Below are 20,406 nucleotides of genomic sequence, written 5' to 3' on the forward strand. Positions count from 1 at the left end.
ATTGTATATACACTGTTTATGATCATTTCTCTTCTTACCTCTTTAAGACTCAACCTCTTCACCTTTTTATATTTTTTTTTTAAAGGTAAATAAACTACTTAAATTAAAAACAAACAAACAAGCAAAACAACAATTAATATATATATATATATATATTGATAAATGCTTTATTTTGTGCTGGATCAAATTTTGACTACCCCTCAATGCATGGTTGTGCCTATTAAAAAAAAAAATCAATACCTGATTTTCTTAAAAAAATCTCTTGGATAATATAGTGGCGCTATCAGGTATCACATGAGTTCAATAAAAGCAAAATTGTTATAAATCTTACTCATTGTTTGACGGCAAAATGTACATGTTTAAATATTGTTATGGCTGATTGTTGGGTTTATACTTTATACTTCAAAAGGCATAATAAGAAAATGTCTATAAAAATTAGAACCAAATTTTAATTAATAAATAAAACCATAAGAAGATTGCATGGAACAGGGTTCATCCAGATCATACCATGAAAATGCCACTGAGGCAAATGGGAACATGCACTGGTTTTATGACTATGAAACATTCTTACTAACAGGTCACAGGTGCAGTGCCTCGTTTATGCAAGCAAACCAAAACTGCAAACTTTTTGGAGGCTCATTGAAGAACAACTACAATGGGAACGAACGCAATAATGTAAAGAGTAAGGCATGAATCAAGTTTGATATTAGACCCCATACAGAAATTTACTATCTTGTAACACAAAACAAGAAATAAATAGGAACAAAAAAAAAAAAATTGAGAAAAGGGACAATGGAATGGCAAGCTACTCTACTCCAGAGCTGGTTGTGCAGAGCTCTGGCCATATCCACCTCCACCCCGACCAAATCCTGGACGACCACCAGTGCCCTGTGAATAATACATAACAAGCGAAGTCAGGGATTTTTGTATCCTAATAATAGAAATTTTGTTTGCTAAATGGCACAATGATAAATCCTTAGAAAAGCATGTGCTGCAAAATACAACTCATTGCCCACAAATTACATTTGTGTCCATTGGCAAAACATGGTTAACTCAAGGCGGAAATGAAACTGAGGTATGCAACACAAAATCACATGGCATGGAGATGGTCAACAGATACATATTTGTCAAGCAAGGGAAAAAAAATGTCTATATATCAATAAGACATGGCTAAACAATATTCACATTTGACTACTAGCAACAGAAAATGCTCATATGCAAATAAATGAATGAAAGATCCATCAGAGTTGGATTGGAAGTCATCCTGGACAGAGTGTCTCAGATGACCGTCGTGATGTAATTTCTCATCACTTGGACTAAAGAACCGCATGGCATAGAGATGAAAAGTTTAGTTCATTGGACAAAAGACAGGGATTTGCAAGCAGGAGAAAATTTTTGTCTATATATCTACAAAACCCAACTGAATAATATTTACTCCATTTTAACTTTCAAATTTGACTACTAGCAACAGAATTTTCACAAGCTAATAACAGAAGGAAAGACCCATCAGAGTTGGATTGAAAATCATCTTGGACAGAGTCTATCTCAGATGACCGTCGTGATGTAATTTCTCATCACATGGTTTATTTCCTTCCTAGCTTGTAAATGAGGTAACAGAGAAAAAGGTGTCAAAATTGGAATGGCAAGATAATTGCGAAAGGGAAACAACAATAGAGAAAAAGAAAAAAAAATTGACAGTGAAACATTGGTAAAAGCATATTCTTTCCAAGCCCGCGTTGATGCTCACTCAAATGACATGACAATCGCAATACATAATAGAGAGAGCAGTGGTGATGGACAATTCCATCACTTGATGATATTGGAAACAAAGACAAATAGGCAACTGATACTCTGCTAGTACCAATATTCACCACTTATGATTAACAATATGGCAATATGATACCAGACCTTTTCATGCTATCTGAACCTACACCAATCAATTTATGGAAAGATAAATAGAAGAATTGTACCAAAAAAAATTCCATGGGAAGCTACAAACAACCCAGTGTTTTGGTAAGGTATCAAAAGAAATCCAAACTAAAGCAGAGTGTATAACATGAAAAAGAAAAGGCATGGCACTGCATGGGATCAGACTGACGTGCAATGCTTCATCAGAACTATCTGAAATAAGACAGCCTCTGATATAATGATACTTATCATTGGCATCATTTCCCAAAAACAATGCAAATAAATAAATACATAAAATAATTTACAGCAATAAACAACAGAAGTGTAATATGACTTCCCCTATCGGATTATGTGTCTGGGAATGCATTACTAGTTATGCGGCACACAGAATGTAACAGCATTTAACTGGCATCAAGATGATCACAAGGCAGCAATGCTATTGAACCAAACAAGGCTATCAAGGATTTCAATGACCACATAGGCCACATATACCTCTAAAACATCAACTAGATTGTACATATATAAATAGAAGAGTTGCAAGTGGCATTTACCAAGGATAACTAAAAAGAATAATGTAAAAAAATAATCAAATCAAAATTTGAACCTTCAAAAGAATAAAGGCAAGTCGAAGAAGATTACAACAAGAGGTCTTACCCTAAACGATGGCTGAAACTCTGGCGGAGCACCACCCTTGTCACCACCAAAATCACCACCTCCACGAGGACCCCCGCGGTAGCCATCCCTATCTCCAAACCTCGGCCTGTCTCCTTCGAAACGCGGGGGACCCCTATAAAATACAATAAATTGATCCAAATATCAACAGAAAGTTAGAAACAAGCAACAAACAACAAACAACATAACAAACAAATAATGCAACGAAAAATGCAATATATAAAGTGCTTCTATCATATGAACAGAACTAAGAAAAAGAATTGATCTTTAGAGCAGGCATTCTTGTTTTCAACCGATTAAAAAAGAAACCCACAAACTACACCACGATAAATCACCATAAAGAACAATGAAAGACCAATACCTAGGGCGGTCTCCAGGAGGACCGGATCCAAAGGGGCGGGAGGGAGCCTTAGAGGACTTCTTAAGAGTCGCAGGGACGATCTCAGATGGGAGATTGAGAAAAGTGCGAAGAAACTCAATACCGTCATTGGTGAGGTACCAGTAGTAATGCATCCACGCAAAGGTCTCCCGAACATACTCCCTCGATTTGAAGCTCTGCATCAGCTTAATGACCTGCAGGTTGGGCACATCGATAAGCGGGTGCTTCTCAAGGTTGTAGTCCTTCTTCGCGTATAGCACCCCCTCTGCAACACCAAACCAAAGAAAACCATCTCAGAACCAAAACCCTAACCCTAAATGGATTAAAAATAGAGAAAAAGAGAGGAAAGGAGACAAAGGTGATACCTTGGAAGAGGTATTTGCAAATTTCATGGCGGTTCTTCTTAGAAATGATCTACAAAATGGATAGAAAAATCGCCATTAGAGAAAGGGACATCAAGAGAAGCAATGAAAACCCTAACCCTAGTTTGCTCACCATGGTGGCGCCGCGGGAGAGCGGAAGAAGCGTCTGCGAAGTGGAGTAGAAACCCTAGCTATGATCTATTTATAGATGAGCATTGAAAGAGAAGGAGATCTGATGATGTTATGGACGGTCGCGATTTAACGTTGATGATCGGCGCGAATTCCAAAGCCCACGCAAACCTTCTGGACTGCCTTTAATCGAGCCCATCTAAATCGGCCCAATAACTTGTTTTGCTTGTATACCCCTGTAGAAATGAATATTTATCATACCTAGTAAAAACCATGTTTGCTTATACACCCCGCAAAACATTTCTATTTAATTTTTTTTTTTTTATTTAGGAGTATAAGTAAATAACACATATTAGCAAGGTATATATAAGAAAAGTTCAGAAAGAATAAGATAAATTTTATTTTCAATTATTTTAATCTATTTTTTCACCGTAAATTTTGGAAATTAAAGAGCGGCTAAATTTGCTACTGAAACAAAAAAGAGCAGCATGTTGATCCAGGACAAATTTTGAATTGCATGAATGCTAGATTTACAGAGGGCATAAAATTATACAAACATCTACACAATGGCCGAAACTAAGATGGAACATGACACTTAAAATTATAACAGCAAAAGCTCAGAAGCTTTATTGGTAAATCCAGGAACAAAATATACAAGAAGGTGCATGATAGTTGCATAATTTGCAGTGAAGTCATGCAAAAACTAGTAGGTCTGATATCGGCCGGAACGGAAACTTTTTCGAAGGTTGTATGCATGAATTCACAGAGCTCTTGTTTGGATTCACCAACTTCAACTTCTTGTTCTCGTGGGCGCCGGTTCGTTTTCATGTTCATTCACCAGGTTTCTCTTGCATCCTTCCTTCTCGGCCAATTCGACGATCCTGTGAAAAATCAGAGAGTGAGTACAAATATTCAAGCACTTTTGATATTAAATCTCACATGTTCTAGTTACCACCTGTGATGAATTCATATGATCAGAAAATATAAAAAGTATGAGCCAAGAGATTTGTGATTTTATATCAGAAATATTACCAGATGAAATGTTTTGATAAAAATAGTTGATACACTTACATCTCTGTACGGGAAATCATCGATCTCAAGCATGTGTATGACATGCCCCATCTTAGGTCGCTTTTGAGCATCAGGATCGACACATCGAAGTGCTACCAAAAGAACCCTTTTCAATGCCCTCGATGAAGGTTTCTCAGGCAACTTAGGATCTAGAACTCCCTCGGAGTTTCGATTGCTGACCATTGACTTCAGCCAATCAACCAAATTGACCTGAAAAATCTCAATGTTGATTCAGTGAGTAAATCCAATAAGCATTTGCAAAATACAGTCGAATAAACACTCTACAAACCTCTCCCGGAGGTCTGCTGTAGTCAACCGGATTGCGACCGGAAATTATCTCCATAATAAGAATTCCAAAACTATACACATCACTCCTCTCATTCAACATCCCGGTGCTGGCATATTCAGGTGCAACGTAGCTAACAAAAGCAAAACCAAACAATCAATCTCTAATCTTTTTTTTCTAAGACATTTTATACAACACCACTAAACAAAGGCATTACCCGAACGTCCCCATGACCCGTGTTGTGACATAGCTTCTCTCCGAGCCTAAAAGCTTGGCAAGCCCGAAATCTGACACCTTAGCATGCCACTGCCGGTCGAGCAATATGTTGCTAGACTTAACATCCCGATGAACTACCTTCGGCTCAAGCCCCTCATGCAAATACATTAACCTGTATTTATATACATTCAACGCTAAAGAACTGAAAAGACAAAAAATAAAAATAATAGGGAATTTCTGAAGTTGTTAACCATTTTTACCCTTTCGCTGTTCCAAGAATAATGTTCATACGAATGTCCCAAGTAAGCGGGCTACAAGGACCAACATCTCCATGAAGCCATTGTTCCAAGTTCCCATTGTCCACATACTCATAAACAAGCATCCTAATCAACAAAACATCAAGACCTTAAAATCTTCAGGACATTCTCTAGTTATTATCCAATTCAAACAAGATATCAGTACCTATGAGCACCCTCCGCGCAATAACCAAGCAATCTCACTAAATTCTTGTGCCGAACTCGACCTATTGCTTCCACTTCAACCTTGAACTCCCTCTCAGCTTGTCCCCTGTACCAAATATCCAACATACATCATAGGCATTACACTACACTGTATACACTATACTAAATTCACACCTCAAACACTATTATGAATCTATTATAAACACAAACACAAACAAGAATATGAGGCTAACACAATCCTAAATTCATATATCATACATACACCAATGCAAGTATTCAGCTACTATAAATACAAATTGCAAGCAAGCATTCAATGTTCATATCTTCTTAAACTTGCATATCAAACACTAGTGAATATATTACAAACACAAACACAAATAAGAAAACAGAATTTACACAATCCTAAACTCATATCATACACCAATGCTGCAAGTATTCAACTACTATAAATACAAATTACAAGCAAGCATTCAATGTTTACATCTTCCTAGACTTGCATATCAAACACTAATGAATCTATTGTAAACACCGCGAAGTTTACATGATCCTAAATTTGTATATTATATGCCGATGCAAGTTTTCAGCTATTACAAATACAAATTACAAGCAAGCATTCAATGTTTACATCTTCTTAAACATGCATATCAAGCACAAATGAATCTATTATAAACAGATACAGAAACAAGAATTCAATGTCTACACTGCTTTCTTTAATTCACATATCAAACACTAAGGAAACTAAACACAAACAAGAATTCAATGTCCAAACAATATTAAGAAAAGAATCAAATTTGGGGGAGAAAGAAACCTGTTATTGAGCAAGTTCTTGACAGCAACCTGAGTGTTATCCCCCAGAACACCATGGTAAACAATGCCATAGCCTCCCTCTCCAATAACATTCTCATCAGCAAACATATTGGTAGCTGCCTCAAGCTCTCTCAGAGTGTACCAATGGCCCCATCCTAAATGCGAGACTTCTGGCGGGGCCGGCGCCGTCTGCTCCGCCGACCGGCTATCGCCACTGCCATGAGAGGACCCGCCGCCGCTTCCACGCTCCGGATACACAATCCTATGATCTTTGCCTATCTCAATCTGAATCCTATTCATCCCCATTGCAGCCTCTTCATCAGGAGAAACAAGCAAAGCTTGGCGTTCAGTTAGAGGATCAGAATCAGGCTGTGAATGGGAGAGAATTTGGGCGAGTGGCTTGGGGACTGAAGGATCGACATGGATTTCTTGAATCTCTTTAGAGATTGAAGGAATGGTGGGCTTGCGAGAAGGGGGAGGAACTGTGGTGGAACGCTTGGAGGCGATCCAGAGGGAGATGATAACGAGAAGAAGTACAAAGGCGACGCCAACGCCGATGCCGACTATGACCCAGAGATGAAGCCCAAAGATCACCGTGCGCTTGGACAGCTCATCGTTGAGCAATGGCGGGCTATAATCCGACGCCATGCTCCCAAAGCTTCCACCTTTGAGCCGAATCAGAGCGCAAGATTGGATTTTGGAGATGCAGAGGTGATAAAAATTGGATTTTTGAGATTAAGATTTGATAAAAATTGAATTTTGGAGATGAAGAGTTGATAAAAATTGGATTTTTGTTGATGCACAGAGGATAAAAGATTGGATTTTGAGATGAAAAATTGGTAAAAATTGGAAGAAAAAAAAATATTCTTTTTTTTTTTTAGAATTGATTGTCTAAAAAGAGGAAAAAGAATGGTGAGATTTGGGGAAGAAGAAGAAGAAGAAGAAGAAGAAGAAGAACAACAACAACAGAGAATGGAAACAACTAACAAGTGATACTCAAACAATGCAATGGATGAATCAAGAGGAAAAGGTGACAAAAGAACAAGGATGAAATGAGATAGTGGAAGGAAGAGAAGCAAAAGAGTTGAGTGGCTTAAGAGAAGGCAAGTAGAAGGCAGCTGTCATTGATGTAGACTTTAAAGAGTGATTAGAAAGATCCAAAGAAAATGGTTAGTTTAATTGGATGAAGTGGAAGAAGAGGTATTAAAATTAAAAACTTTCTTTAATGGTTATGGGTATCTTAAAAAGATTGAAAACATTGTTTGAAGAATGTGTCCACTGGTTAGTAAATGGAGAGGAAGAGGGGGGCCATTCTTGATTTAATGAGAAGAGTTGGGTCATGTGGAGGTGACTTCAATGGACCTTCAATGTAGATGTGAACTGGTTTGTGCCATTGGTCACTGTCTTGATTTCTATAGTTAAAGTATTAGCCATTATTATATATGTATACATACATAATTACTAACTACCACCAAATACTTGAATTATTTAACCAAATAACAAATAATTTTTTGCTCTGTTAACATCTAAATCTTGCTAAAACTAGAGTTCAAATTTTAACTTGTGCGTAATTTATAGTCGTGTTGTGCTTCACACATGTGCCTACTCTTGACACGTGATTTGTCTATATTCATTAAAACAACAAAAATTTTAAATATAAATTTTTATATATAAAATATATGCATCAAGAGAAATCTATCTGTTAGAAGATTGTCAATATCTCACCTGATCTTATGAATTAATGAAAATTTTAAAAATATAAATATTATTTAATATATATTTAAATTATAGTTTTTTATATATGTAAGAAAAAAAATTGTAATAAATACAGAAGATGTCATGTGATAGTGACTGAACAATTAAAGTATTTGATTCATATATAATAGATCGATAGGTATACTGCCTTCTAATGTATGGTTAAAAGGTAAATAAACATGAATATATATGTGTACGCGTATAACTAGTCTATATTGTCAAAATAATAAATAAATAAATAAAATAAATACACCAGTTAATGAGATTGATATAAAAGGAACTTTGAAGGTAAGTTAGATTATTTAGATCATGTGAATGGGTTAGTGGTCTAATTAATAGTAAATGAGACAAAGCTGAGCTGCCATAGATCTTGACACACCAACCAGAAAAACAAAATTAAAATGTCAAAGTTGGCTCTGTAAGTCTAGAGAGAATGATTTGGTGAAGTATAATAAATTTAGTTTGATTCTACTTTTATTTTTTATTTTTGTTTTTAATGTTGGTTCTCTTCTCTGATAAGAAAATTCAAGATGGGTTGCCAGTTTTGATGTGATTTTAATAAGAGTGAGAGTTGAGATAGCAAACAAGATTGGGGGCAATGGAATGAAGCCAGTGGGCAATATTATATGTATTTAATTATTCATATTTTTTTTTCTGATATATATATATATATATTTTTTTTATATGCATTAATGCATTTGATTATTCTCATGCTTTTATTGATTGATGCCTTTATATCTGTGTGTGGGTTGTGATCACTGTAGTGTAAAGGGCAATGGCCATTAAATAAGCAATAATTCAAATTTTTTATAAATATTTTGCATATTTATCATTCTTTTAAATGATAAAAAATATGTTTAAAAATTTCAAAAGATAAAAAAAAGTAAAATTCCCAGCTAAATCACCACTAAAGAACGTTGGCTACAAACTCCGCCAATTCTCTACTCTTGCATTTATTTTTATTTTTATTTTTATTTTTTTTAAAGTTCATAAACCACATTCATTAAAAAAAAAACATAAACAAAAAATATCAACAGAACATTTCACTAAATGTGAAAAAAAACCAAAAACAAATTAAAAAATAACAGAAAAATAAACTAGGGGACAACAGAGATACAGACAAGGAAAAAAACAAAAAAATAAAATAAAAAGACAAGAGATGACAATAACAAAAGAACTAGGAGATCTTGAGGGCTTATTTTTAAATTGAATCTTTATTTCCCAAATATAAACTCCTATTTAGGGAGATCTTGGAGCTCTGTGTTTTGGAACATTTAGATCGAGCTGAATAATTACATATTTAATCACTGGTGTAGCATGTCCAATTAATTTTTATTAATATTGATCTCTATTTATACACCTATGAATCTAATAGAAGGCACTTATGATTACCTCATGGAAGGCCGCTTCTTTTATTTTTGTTTTTATTTATTTAATCATCTAATTAAAAAAAAAAAAGAAACATAATATGTGATTTATTCATTTTGTGAAAAATTCTCTTTTCTATATATGCTTCTCACACAATACAGCTATTATTTATTAGACATAGAAGAATTTCAATTTCTCAGGATAAACATGAAAATAAGAAAGTTTCAAGACCCTCTCAATGTAATTTCCATATTTAAGAGGATAATACATTTATATATATATATATATATATATATATATATATATTTCCAACAACATTTCAGAACCAAATGAAGAAAAAAAAGCATCTAAATATCAAATATCTTAAAAGACAAATAAGGGTTGAAAAGCTTGTTGCTTGAAATGCCTCCTTTATAATTAAAACAACACTAATTCAACAAAAGATCATAATATCCAATTAGAGGCAAGCCTTTTTATGCTCCTTGTTCAAAGGTTTCTCTCATAACACAGACATTAGAGCATGATAATTAAGCAAAACATATAACTTGGTTTTCTCCCACTCAATGTGGAAAAAGAATGAGCAGCTCCTTCTATGTGACTAGCAATAGTGTCCCCAACACATGGCCAGTAAGCAATCAACAATACCTATTTTTTTCTAAGAAACCTCAAAACCCACTCAGAAAATTTCATAACCATAAATAGATGATGAATGATTAGAATCTTAACAGCAATTCAACACACACTCTTCCTAAAATCATCAGTTGCAGAGTGAGCTATATACATACACAGTTCACTGAAGTTCGCCGACAGGTGCCTCGTTGAGCCAGAGATAATGAATGAAGTCGTATAGTTTGGCACTAACACTCACCTGCAGACAAGAAGTACAAAATCATTTCATGCTTTGTATTCATGACAATGCAATGGCAATAAAGGAAGACATAATAACCTTGTAAGGTGTTGGATTTAATCTCCTCATATGATCTGGTCTCATTTGTTCGAGCTGTTGAATGCAGCGTGCTCTGATCTTGTTGAGTGAAGGCAATTCTTCTCTTGCTTTTGCTGCAAAGATTAAGACAGTTCAGGAGCTGCAGTGCAGAGGCTATATCTAAAGATTCAACATTATTGAAAGCATGAAGTTGTTGAGCAGATTCAATGCACACACATACTATTAAAGAATATCTGATGAGCTTCTGCCAAGAAACCAAAAATATAATGAGAACAGTAAAAAAACAATGTTGTTGCCACCTTTACCTTCATGTTAATAATGATAGCGAAGTACCAGTTTGTTTGGCAGGAAGATTGTGGCTGGAGACTATGTAAATAGTCCATCATCAGTTAATTCAGTCGATATGGTCAGAAAATATAAACTTGGGTCTCACATGCCATCATCTTAAATCTTTTCGGTTGAATTGGACATGGATAATTAATCTACTTAGTTTCCGTCTAACTTGGTACTATAGTTATTTATTCTTATTCTTATTATTATTATTATTATTATTATTATTATTATTACTTTTGACAAAATGTGGACACATCATGTCAAGAACGTGTACATGTGTGGTGTGGAGTTAATCCCTCAACACACCCTGCGTGCGTGAGCTTAGGTTCAAACTTGCCTCCTCAGTAAGGGACCTACTGCTAATAGACCACGGGGTCGTTAACAAATTTAGTTAATTAGTTTGTTTGGTTTATTTGCAATGTGGCTAGTTATAACACATATATTTTAGCCCGTATCACATATCGTTAATTTGGTAATTAAAGACATGTACCACCGGACATGGATACTACCTTTGGTTGGCATCTACTTTGGTATCATGGCTTAATTACTTAGTTCGTCTGATTTATTTTTAACTAGTTTAGGCTTTTTATGAATGTATAAACATGGGTCTCTCATGCTATTAGGATAAGCCTTTGTTTTGAATCAAGCCTAGATTATATATTTAGTTTAACATCAACAAGATTAACTACATAAACAGCCTTAAAAAAGCTTATCTTCATCAAACAACCTACAGTGTTTTACATTTCACATAAAAGTATCAAATTTTACAAGTCAAGTGGTTTCTCTCTTTTATTCAATTATATGTTGTTAGATTTTATATTTTTGGTACTAGTGGGTCCTATATGGGCTCTATATTGGCTTAAGGGTCTTACACCAAAAAGTCTCAAGACTTAGTGGATCAACCCCTATACCTATATATAAACCCATTACACTTCTATCACACAACGGATATGGTACTATATTTCCAACACCCTCCCTTAAGTTCAACTCGGTCGAACTCTGCATGGACTCAGTACACCCAAACTGATCCGCTTTACATGGACTCAGACACTACTTGTGTCTCAGAGGTCCTACACACATGGAGGTCATACACACATGGGCTTGTACCACATCGGTGGCTCCACTATATTGCTCTGATACCATGTTAGACTTTATATTTTTGGTACTAGTGGGCCCTATATGGGCTCTATATTGACTTAAGAGTTTTACACCAAAAAGTCTCAAGATTTAGTAGATCAACCCCTATACCTATATATAAACCCATTACACTTCTATCACACAACCGATATAGTACTATATTTCCAACCTATGTGTTGCAAAAAGAGAAGCCATATTTGCATAGCCAGGCAAAATAAACTAAATAAGGCTCTTTAGTAACTCAAAGATAGAAGGAATAGAGTAAGAGTTAGTACAGGAATTTCCGGGCCAATAACACTTCAACAGCTCCTCAACGTGCTGTGGTACGACATATGCTCTCTTAGATTCAATGAAAGGATGACGGCACAAAACACGCTCACCAACCTAGATTGAGGGAAAAAAAACATTGAAATTAACACAAAGCTCATCTATTCCTATAACAAAGCATGCATTTTGATTTGCAATAGAACTAACAGAACAGCCTTAAGGTACATCAAAGTATGCCATGAGTGTCTTTGGATGTGCTTGCTTTCTTGCAAATTTGACCTATATGTAAAATCTAAACATGCTGTAGTTGTTTATAGAAAATCAGTGTTACCATGATTAATTTGTCAAATCAAGATAGTAACAACAGTTTGGTCTGGGAAGCCCTCTACTTTTCCATAATCACTAAGAATTACTTTGAGATCTAATGATAAAGATCATATACCTTCGGAGGTGATTCATTATCTCTGGCCATGATATCTACCAATGGATAGCCTTCCCTTCCATACAATCTATAACAGCGTTTCTTACATGGTATAGAGACCTAGAAGAAGAGAATATTTCTGATATAATGAACATAATGCCCATATGTAAATAATCAATAAATGACGTATGATCAACCTTTGTAACATCTTCTGAAAGTTTGATGCGAGGCTGATTGTTTATCTCAACTAGTTTAAATACACAACCAAGAGCTGCTTGGGTGTAGCAAGTCACGAGATAGGTTCCAATACCGAAGGCATCCACTTCATGGCCCTGCACAGAGATTAAATAGGTTATAAGAAGAACAACATTAGGAAACCTGAAGTCAAAACTTAAAATCTTGTCATGTATCTTTAATGCTGCTGGTATTTCATATAACACTTGGGGAAAGTTGAAAAAGTTGTGTTTCAACTTTTAAAAACTATAGGACCTTCTTGCTAAAATATGTACCATGCATCAGCAATAGCAGCTTCCAACAGGATCCTCGGTTAATATACATATGTTTTCTTCTAATCTTAAAATAGTTCTTCCTAAAGAAATGACCAGATTGTCTAGTTTATCACATTAAACAGAGCTACGCATCAAAGTTCCAAAGATAAATCATGCATGAGCATTTAATTAGTGTTGAAAGTAATACCTGTTTGTTTAAGGCATCCAATGTTTCCTCATTGAGATCATTGCTCGCTGTAATGACCATTGCTCCAAAACCAGGGACACCAAACACCTTTTCAATTGCACGAAAGAATTTTCGAGCCTCAACGGACAAATATGCAAGATCACCAGAGTCTAGTCTAATTCCAGATGCTTTATAACTGCATCGAAGGTTAAAACTCAGGAAACAGATGGCAATTTATGATTAAATCACAGACAAGAGAAGCAAAATGAGCAGCAACACTGCCGTCAACAAATAGAATGGGGCACCAAATATATCGTACTCAAAAGATTAGCAAAGACTATAAAAAACAACAAGAAAAGGTTGCACATGAAGCAAATCTCCATTTTTATTATATAGAAAAACGTTTATTGAGTTATATAGTCATTCTGAGACTTAATCATGACAAAGTTAAGTTATAAATGAAACACATCCAACAAAAATCAGAGTAAGGAAAAGGAAAAACAAGCAGTGATGCCAACAAAGTAATCTCACAGACAAAACCCGCTTTGGTGATAAAAAAAAATCTTTAGAAATAATTCAAAAGAATCAAACTTACCCCAAATCATTTAGCGCTAATGCCACTGCACAGAAATTAGGAACTCCACTCCTCATTACCTGAACATAGCCAGAAAGGAAGAATAAAACTAATTATCAAATCCACCCACTCCAAATTCCTAGAATGAGTGAAACCCAATGAACACAAAATTGATTCTAAAAGGGCAACAAGTGCAATGAACTCGTGTGTCATTGATGATATCAGCATTAAGATAAATATAAAGCAAAGAAATACAGTATCTTTGGCTGAACTCTTCACCACGAAGTTCCAATGGAAAAAATAAAATAGTACATGCAGAGGAAGGGAAGGATCCAAACAGCTGATCTCCCTATGGAGATTGGCCATCATTGTCTTTGCCTCACTCAAGTTACCCACATCTATGCATCAAGTTAGCTTTCTTTCTTAGTAACTGCGGTACATAGAAGTTTGGCCCAAAAGTAAAAAGAAGCCAATTATTCACCATCCTTTACATGATCTTATTTGTGGTAAGTATGATGCAGCATTATACACTAAATTTCAGTAGTAGCAAAGAGTGAAAGAAAAACATTAAACAAAATGGAAAACAGGAAAATATAAAAAAAGGGTAATGCTTCAGTTGACTTACATCATATGTGTCCACAAGGGCTAAGAAGTTATTTGGGAATGCCGATGCATATGAAATAAATGCTGCCAGCTCACTTTGATTTGTTTCACCAAAAATACCTCGCAAGGATTCTACCATCTAAAGCACCAAAAACTTGAGTTAACACAGGATTAAGTTAAAACTTTTGACAATTGATGCTATGTTTCTGTCCATATCCAACAAAACTTAAGGAACTAATACCAATACAATAAGTTGAAGAAGACATCATTCACTTATAAACAGCAACATGCATAATCAGCAATCATCATAGGGAAACCTAGGTAAATTTAACAGTAAATATAACTTTCATGTGTATATACATAATCAATATTGGCCATGTCCATCCAAATCAAATCTTAATGCAAATTCTGCAGATATAAAACTTTTTCTGAGGCATGCCAAAAATAAGGAAAAAGAAAAGGATATATCTACTCCACATGAGGTGGAGAATCCAGTTTCACAGAGATGTATGGAACAGGAATCATTTGGCATGTTGACAGGATGAGAAAGAAGTGATGTTTTATGACAGTTCATCAAACCTAATACAACTCGCTGACAAGTTGGAATAGAAAGAGAAGACATCACAACACCCCATCTAAACATGGGTTTCATGCAGACAAATAAAGATGAGTGTGCAAGCGTGTGTGTGTTGAGAGAGAGAGAGACAACAGACCAACAAGAATAGTCATAACCTGAAGTTTGCTGAGCCAACTCCGTACTAGAGCTACAAAATCCTCACATGCACTTGACCCATCTTGGCTGCTAAGTCCATTGACTACAACCTGATCAGGGCTCTACAAAACAAATTTGTTGAGAGAGTTGAGAACAGCAAAGGACATATCTTTTCAAAAACTCGAATTTGGGCAAAAACTAGCTGTCGAAAAAAAAAAGTTAACAAAGATTATTGCAAACCTTTTTCTTTTTAGAAATTTAATAAAAACTTATTTACATTGATGTCAATGTTGCTTGTGAACAGTTTACCAATATTCTATATGCAACATGGCCTACAGAAAAAAAAAAGGGAAATTTGATTCAAAGGAATATATACATATATATAGCCATCCAAACAGAGAATTTCCCGACTGCAAAGGAGCTTTTTTTAGCAAAACTTTGCACTGGGACTTCGAACCTCATGTAATTTACCCAATGCAAATAAACTCAAGTCCACATATCATACAGATAAATCAGATGGCATCACGAACCATGAAAGAACTAATAAAGGCATGCGAATGCGTTCCACGAAGTGGTATGCCAAATAACCTCCCAGCTGCAGCATTACTGTTAGCAAAAGAATGGAGAGGAAATTAGTAGCAAAATCAAAATATCAACACATGAAGTGCGTGTGAGGCAGGCTGCTCTAAGTTTGCTGCAACATCTAACGCATTAGATAGTTTCATAGAGGTTCTGTAAGTTGAGAGATAATATGTCCATGACATCACAAAAGTGATGTGAAAAACTAAGATTTAATCCTGCCCTGTGAAATTGCATATTTAATGTATCAGAAACCTGCACTAATTTGTGCATGAACAGCACCTCTAGGACATAGGAATTAAGCGGCGTACATCAGAAAATTTTACAACTCTTACGGTTCAGGGTGCAGCATTGCATACCTTGTTGCATCAAATCCACCAATATAGCAGTATTTTGAAGCACTCATTCCCCCATCAGGCCCCTACATACAAAATTCAAAATATGTTTTGATAAAACATATATATTAAAAAGCAAATCATGAGCAAAAGATGAAACCCAACCTGTGCCCGTCGAAGTCCAAATTCAAGGAGAGTCTTTGACTTTCCTGCAACAAATCGGTGCCTTGAAGCATTTGTAGTAACTAAAGAGGCATAGTTGACAAGATTTACAAATGGAGTTTCAAGGAGTTGAACCACCTGGATGTTATGGAATCATGAAAAGGACAATCAATTGGACATGACAATAATCACATGATATGACGATATGACCAAAATACTATGGTATGATGCAATGGTAAAGGGAACAACTCCGTTGGTAAAAATCTGATTAAAGAAGCATTTCTTTCATGGTACTCACAGCAACTGGCCCTTCAACTCTCATCAGAGGCACCTTAGGAAAAACAACAGAACCCTCAGATATGGCATATACTTCAACATCAGAGCAATTTATTGACCTTAGATAGTCAAAGAAACCATCCTTGCAAAAAGAAGATGAGATCTTTCTATCAGATTCTTTGCAATCAAACTCACAAGCAAGCATTACAATCACTTCCGAAGCACAAAATATGGGAATAAAAGGATATAATTTACAATTTATAAAAGAATAAAACTGATAGAGCTAATTGACACAGTATTTTACAAATAAAGCCTCAAAAATGAAGAAAAAGTAGCAAGTCATTGAAAAAGCAGACAAAAAGGAGTGATCCATGGAATAAACCTAGACTTCAAGAGGAGTATGGAGTTAAAAAGCCAATCAAGGAACTGGATGATTAGCAAAATATACCTCACTTGTAGGCATGACAGAGCGCAGGAAAGATATCTCCTCCTCCTTAAACTTAAAATTCGCAATAAGCCGTATGCATTCTTCCAAACCAGCAAACACTGTGTATTCCCCACCAAATGGGTTTTTACGGAAATAAAGATCAAACCTGAAACAAATCAGACCAAAAAAAAATTTAAAAAGTTTAAAAGCGAGACCTTTTCCTCAGCTGATGAGGCATATCTGACAAAGGTCCAAATACCCAAATTACCATATCACTTTTTTCCTACCAACCGCCCAGTTCCATTTAGACAACCCGTATAATTAGCCTTTGTTTGCATACGGAAACACATTATAATGAAATACCGCATTATGTCATAAGCATGCACTAAGGCCTCGTTCTAATCATGGAGCCATTTCCCATTAAAATCAGAGGAGTACGGATTACTTTCTTAATCGAAGACATCACAACAACCCAAGATTCCAACATTTCCGACCTTTTCAATCAATAATAACAAAAGTAGAAACAACAAAGTATAAACAACCCAAAATTATCATATTCCCCACATAAACAAAATTTTTCCTTTGATTTTAAAAGCCAAATCTAAATCACAGGCAATTCATAGCACATAGCAACAGTGCGTACAAATCTAAAAGCCGATTCAAAACCAATAACAACAAACCAACAACAACAGCGCATTCAATCAACAAAAGAATCAACAGATCGATAATAGAAACAAACACGAATCGTAATTGAAAGAGAAACTCACACGGCACGCTCGAGATGCTTGCCGGCCTTCCAATAAGCATAGGCCATAGTGAACTGGTAGAGGTCCGTAAGCAGCGGCGTCACCATCGGATTCGTCGCCCCGCGGATCCCCGCGGCGTCTCCGTTCGCCATCACCGCGGCTGCTAATCCACTGGATCTCTTTAGGGTTCCGGCGATCAAGAAAGGCGGGAGAAACAAGGTAGGAGAAGAAGGCGATAGGATCGTTTATATAAGCCCAGGATGGTATCTTGTCCCGCGGGCCAGCGAGAAGTGGTTAAAAGCGTCCGCATTCCTTTTTTTTCTCTAATTTTTATTAATATTTATAATTTCCTACGTGGACTGATTCGCTGGTCCAGTGTTTCTTGGGCGTTGTTAGTGGCCGATTAACCTTTCTAGCCGCCAGAAGTCAACTTGTACACGTGTCAAAAAAATAAATGAGTTGTATAATTTGTATTTGTACAGCCACTCTAGTAAAAAACAAAACTAACCCCATCAAAAATATGGTATTACTCTTTCCCGAGCAATGCTATATATCACGAATGAGTCTTTTTTTACGTGTTTTTCTTTGGTCAATATTTATTTGTCTATTTAAAAATTTTATAAAATATACAATATTAGTTTTTTAAATATATTTTTATATTTAATATTTAATTTATTTTTATAATTTTTAATAAATCATATTCAATTATACATGTTATAAATATGGATAATTTTAAAAAATTAATATAATTTTATATAAATTTTAGATTATCAATTAATTTTAACTGATTTTTTTAATTTATGTGAATTATTTAAAATAAACTAATAAAAGGGACCAGAGGGATTATTTCTTAGAGTTGTGTTTAATTGAGAATTAGAGAGATATTTAGATAAAAATAAAATATTAGAATCATTTAATTTGAGATTAAAAGGTAAATATTTTCTATTGTGATTAAAAAACGATTAAATTTAGGAAAAATTACTGTTTACCCCTCGATAATTTCAAAAGTTCCCAAACAGCCCCTGTGAGTTTTGCATACCTCAGACAACCCTTCCTTTATTGTTTCACTTCCTTTTTACCCCCTGCATTATGAAATTCCATCATTGCCCTTAAACCTTTTTGCATATATTTTTTTCATTCTTTTTTGCATTCCTTTTTGCATGTACTCATTTCTTAAACAGAGAGCTCATTTTTTTAAACAGAGAACTTATTTCTTAAACAGAGAGTTCATTTCTTAAACAGAGAGTTCATTTCTTAAAAAAAAAACTCATTTCTTAAACAGAAACCTCATTTTTTTAAACATAAAACTCATTTTTTAAACTAAAACATTAATATTTAAACAGAAAAACAAATATTTACGTGATAAATTAATCCTGGATATAAAAACCAATTAATCTTGGCCACTCGTACATATTTAAATAGAAACAATGATATTTAAGCACTTTTTTAAACGTAAACGCAATATATTAAACAGAAACATCGATAGTTAAACAAAGACAAACAAGCATATCAACAGAGAACTCATTTCTTAAACAGAGAGCTTATTTTTTAAACAGAGACCTCATTTTTTTAAACAGAAACCTCATTGAGTAGGGACATTGAGTATCTCATCGTCGCTGATCTCGCGCGAACGCTTGAGTGCTGTGCTCCAGATCTGGCGAGCGATCTCGAAGATGGTCTGCTCGTGTGGGGTCTTAAAAGAGAAATCTTTGTCGGCGTTGGCGATCCGGTTGGCGACGTTCCTCGGAGGTTGGAGTGGTGAGGTCTTCGGTGGCGACGTCGGATAAGACGGGCTGAACTTGAACGGAACCATTCTCGACTGCGGAGACCGCAACATGGATAGCAATAGGGTTAGGGTTAGGGATCATTCCGGGGTTTCGATCCATGGGCGCCTAAGTCGCGATGGCGAACGGAGGGAGGAAGCGACGCCGACTGAGGGTTCGATCTCGCCGCCTTCGCCTTCGTCTTCATCGTCTTCCCTGTCGTCGACCTCATCTCTTTCATCTTCTTCGTCGTCGACCTCGGGGAAGACCGCATGCTCCTCGTCGTCGAGCGAAGGCATCGAAAGGTTGCACTCGTACATATTTAAATAGAAACAACGATATTTAAGCACTTTTTTAAACGTAAACGCAATATATTAAACAGAAACATCGATAGTTAAACAAAGACAAACAAGCATATAAACAGAGAACTCATTTCTTAAACAGAGAGCTTATTTTTTAAACAGAGACCTCATTTTTTTAAACAGAAACCTCATTGAGTAGGGACATTGAGTATCTCATCGTCACTGATCTCGCGCGAACGCTTGAGTGCTGTGCTCCATATCTGGCGAGCGATCTCGAAGGTGGCCTGCTCGTGTGGGGTCTTAAAGGAGAAATCTTTGTCGGCTGGCGATCCGGTCTGGCGACGCTCCTCGGAGGTCGGAGTGGTGAGGTCTTCATGGCGACGTCGAATAAGACGGGTCGAACTTGAACGGAACTATTCTCGATCGCGGAGACCGCAACATGGATAGCAATAGGGTTAGGGTTAGGGATCATTCCGGGGTTTGGATCCGTGGTGCCTAAGTCGGTGACGAGGGAACGGAGGGAGGAAGCGAGCCGATGAGGGTTCGATCTCGCCGTCTTCGTCTTCGCTCTTCATCGCCTTCCCCGCCGTCGACCTCATCTCTTTCATCTTCTTCGTCGTCAACCCTGGGGAAGACCGCATGCTCCCTCGTCGTCGAGCGAAGGCATCGAAAGGTTGCACCTTTTTCTCTGGCAATATCGAGATCTAGATCGAGGTGGAGATCAAAATTCTAGG

The 20,406-nt window shown here is 36.0% G+C and overlaps 3 protein-coding genes and 1 non-coding gene across 4 annotated transcripts; all 4 read right to left on the minus strand.

The window, feature by feature from the left end:
• Positions 1-674: 674 nt before the first annotated feature.
• Positions 675-3,530, minus strand: LOC120253008 (40S ribosomal protein S10-1-like). The gene is made up of 5 exons (XM_039261243.1): positions 3,455-3,530; positions 3,325-3,373; positions 2,942-3,224; positions 2,563-2,695; positions 675-888 (listed from the first exon to the last, which is right to left on the minus strand). The coding sequence occupies exons 1-5, from the start codon at positions 3,455-3,457 to the stop codon at positions 811-813; spliced, it is 546 nt and encodes a 181-aa protein (XP_039117177.1). The 5' UTR covers positions 3,458-3,530; the 3' UTR covers positions 675-810.
• Positions 2,082-2,177, minus strand: LOC120253023. Its single transcript, XR_005534199.1, has one exon. It is a non-coding gene; the product is annotated as a small nucleolar RNA Z122 (small nucleolar RNA).
• A 389-nt stretch (positions 3,531-3,919) lies between the features above and the next one.
• Positions 3,920-7,100, minus strand: LOC120252969 (probable serine/threonine-protein kinase At1g01540). The gene is made up of 7 exons (XM_039261189.1): positions 6,293-7,100; positions 5,486-5,590; positions 5,284-5,406; positions 5,025-5,195; positions 4,811-4,940; positions 4,522-4,731; positions 3,920-4,331 (listed from the first exon to the last, which is right to left on the minus strand). The coding sequence occupies exons 1-7, from the start codon at positions 6,937-6,939 to the stop codon at positions 4,281-4,283; spliced, it is 1,437 nt and encodes a 478-aa protein (XP_039117123.1). The 5' UTR covers positions 6,940-7,100; the 3' UTR covers positions 3,920-4,280.
• A 2,695-nt stretch (positions 7,101-9,795) lies between these two features.
• LOC120252965 (nicotinate phosphoribosyltransferase 2-like) lies at positions 9,796-17,820 on the minus strand. Its single transcript, XM_039261183.1, has 15 exons — positions 17,629-17,820; positions 16,883-17,027; positions 16,457-16,576; positions 16,162-16,296; positions 16,021-16,082; positions 15,613-15,688; positions 15,103-15,204; positions 14,393-14,509; positions 13,789-13,847; positions 13,215-13,389; positions 12,716-12,850; positions 12,540-12,638; positions 12,106-12,214; positions 10,361-10,473; positions 9,796-10,282 (listed from the first exon to the last, which is right to left on the minus strand). Exons 1-15 carry the CDS (start codon positions 17,757-17,759, stop codon positions 10,205-10,207), a joined length of 1,656 nt encoding a protein of 551 aa, XP_039117117.1. The 5' UTR covers positions 17,760-17,820; the 3' UTR covers positions 9,796-10,204.
• Positions 17,821-20,406: the final 2,586 nt, after the last annotated feature.

Source organism: Dioscorea cayenensis, chromosome 25, assembly GCF_009730915.1.
Source record: "Dioscorea cayenensis subsp. rotundata cultivar TDr96_F1 chromosome 25, TDr96_F1_v2_PseudoChromosome.rev07_lg8_w22 25.fasta, whole genome shotgun sequence".
Classification (NCBI taxonomy): domain Eukaryota; kingdom Viridiplantae; phylum Streptophyta; class Magnoliopsida; order Dioscoreales; family Dioscoreaceae; genus Dioscorea; species Dioscorea cayenensis.

Excerpts from the sequence above, each read along its gene's own strand:
- LOC120253008 (XM_039261243.1), bottom strand. Across the intron at positions 2,696-2,941 it reads CCTCCTGGAGACCGCCCTAG|GGGTCCCCCGCGTTTCGAAG; the intron begins GTATTGGTCTTT and ends TGTATTTTATAG. Across the intron at positions 889-2,562 it reads AGTTTCAGCCATCGTTTAGG|GGCACTGGTGGTCGTCCAGG; the intron begins GTAAGACCTCTT and ends TATTATTCACAG.
- LOC120252969 (XM_039261189.1), bottom strand. The coding sequence starts at position 6,939 with ATGGCGTCGGATTATAGCCCGCCATTGCTCAACGATGAGCTGTCCAAG. Across the intron at positions 5,591-6,292 it reads AAGAACTTGCTCAATAACAG|GGGACAAGCTGAGAGGGAGT; the intron begins GTTTCTTTCTCC and ends TATTTGGTACAG. Across the intron at positions 4,332-4,521 it reads ATGATTTCCCGTACAGAGAT|GATCGTCGAATTGGCCGAGA; the intron begins GTAAGTGTATCA and ends GATTTTTCACAG.
- LOC120252965 (XM_039261183.1), bottom strand. The coding sequence starts at position 17,759 with ATGGCGAACGGAGACGCCGCGGGGATCCGCGGGGCGACGAATCCGATG. Across the intron at positions 12,639-12,715 it reads TTTCAGAAGATGTTACAAAG|GTCTCTATACCATGTAAGAA; the intron begins GTTGATCATACG and ends CTCTTCTTCTAG. Across the intron at positions 10,283-10,360 it reads TAAATCCAACACCTTACAAG|GTGAGTGTTAGTGCCAAACT; the intron begins GTTATTATGTCT and ends TCTTGTCTGCAG.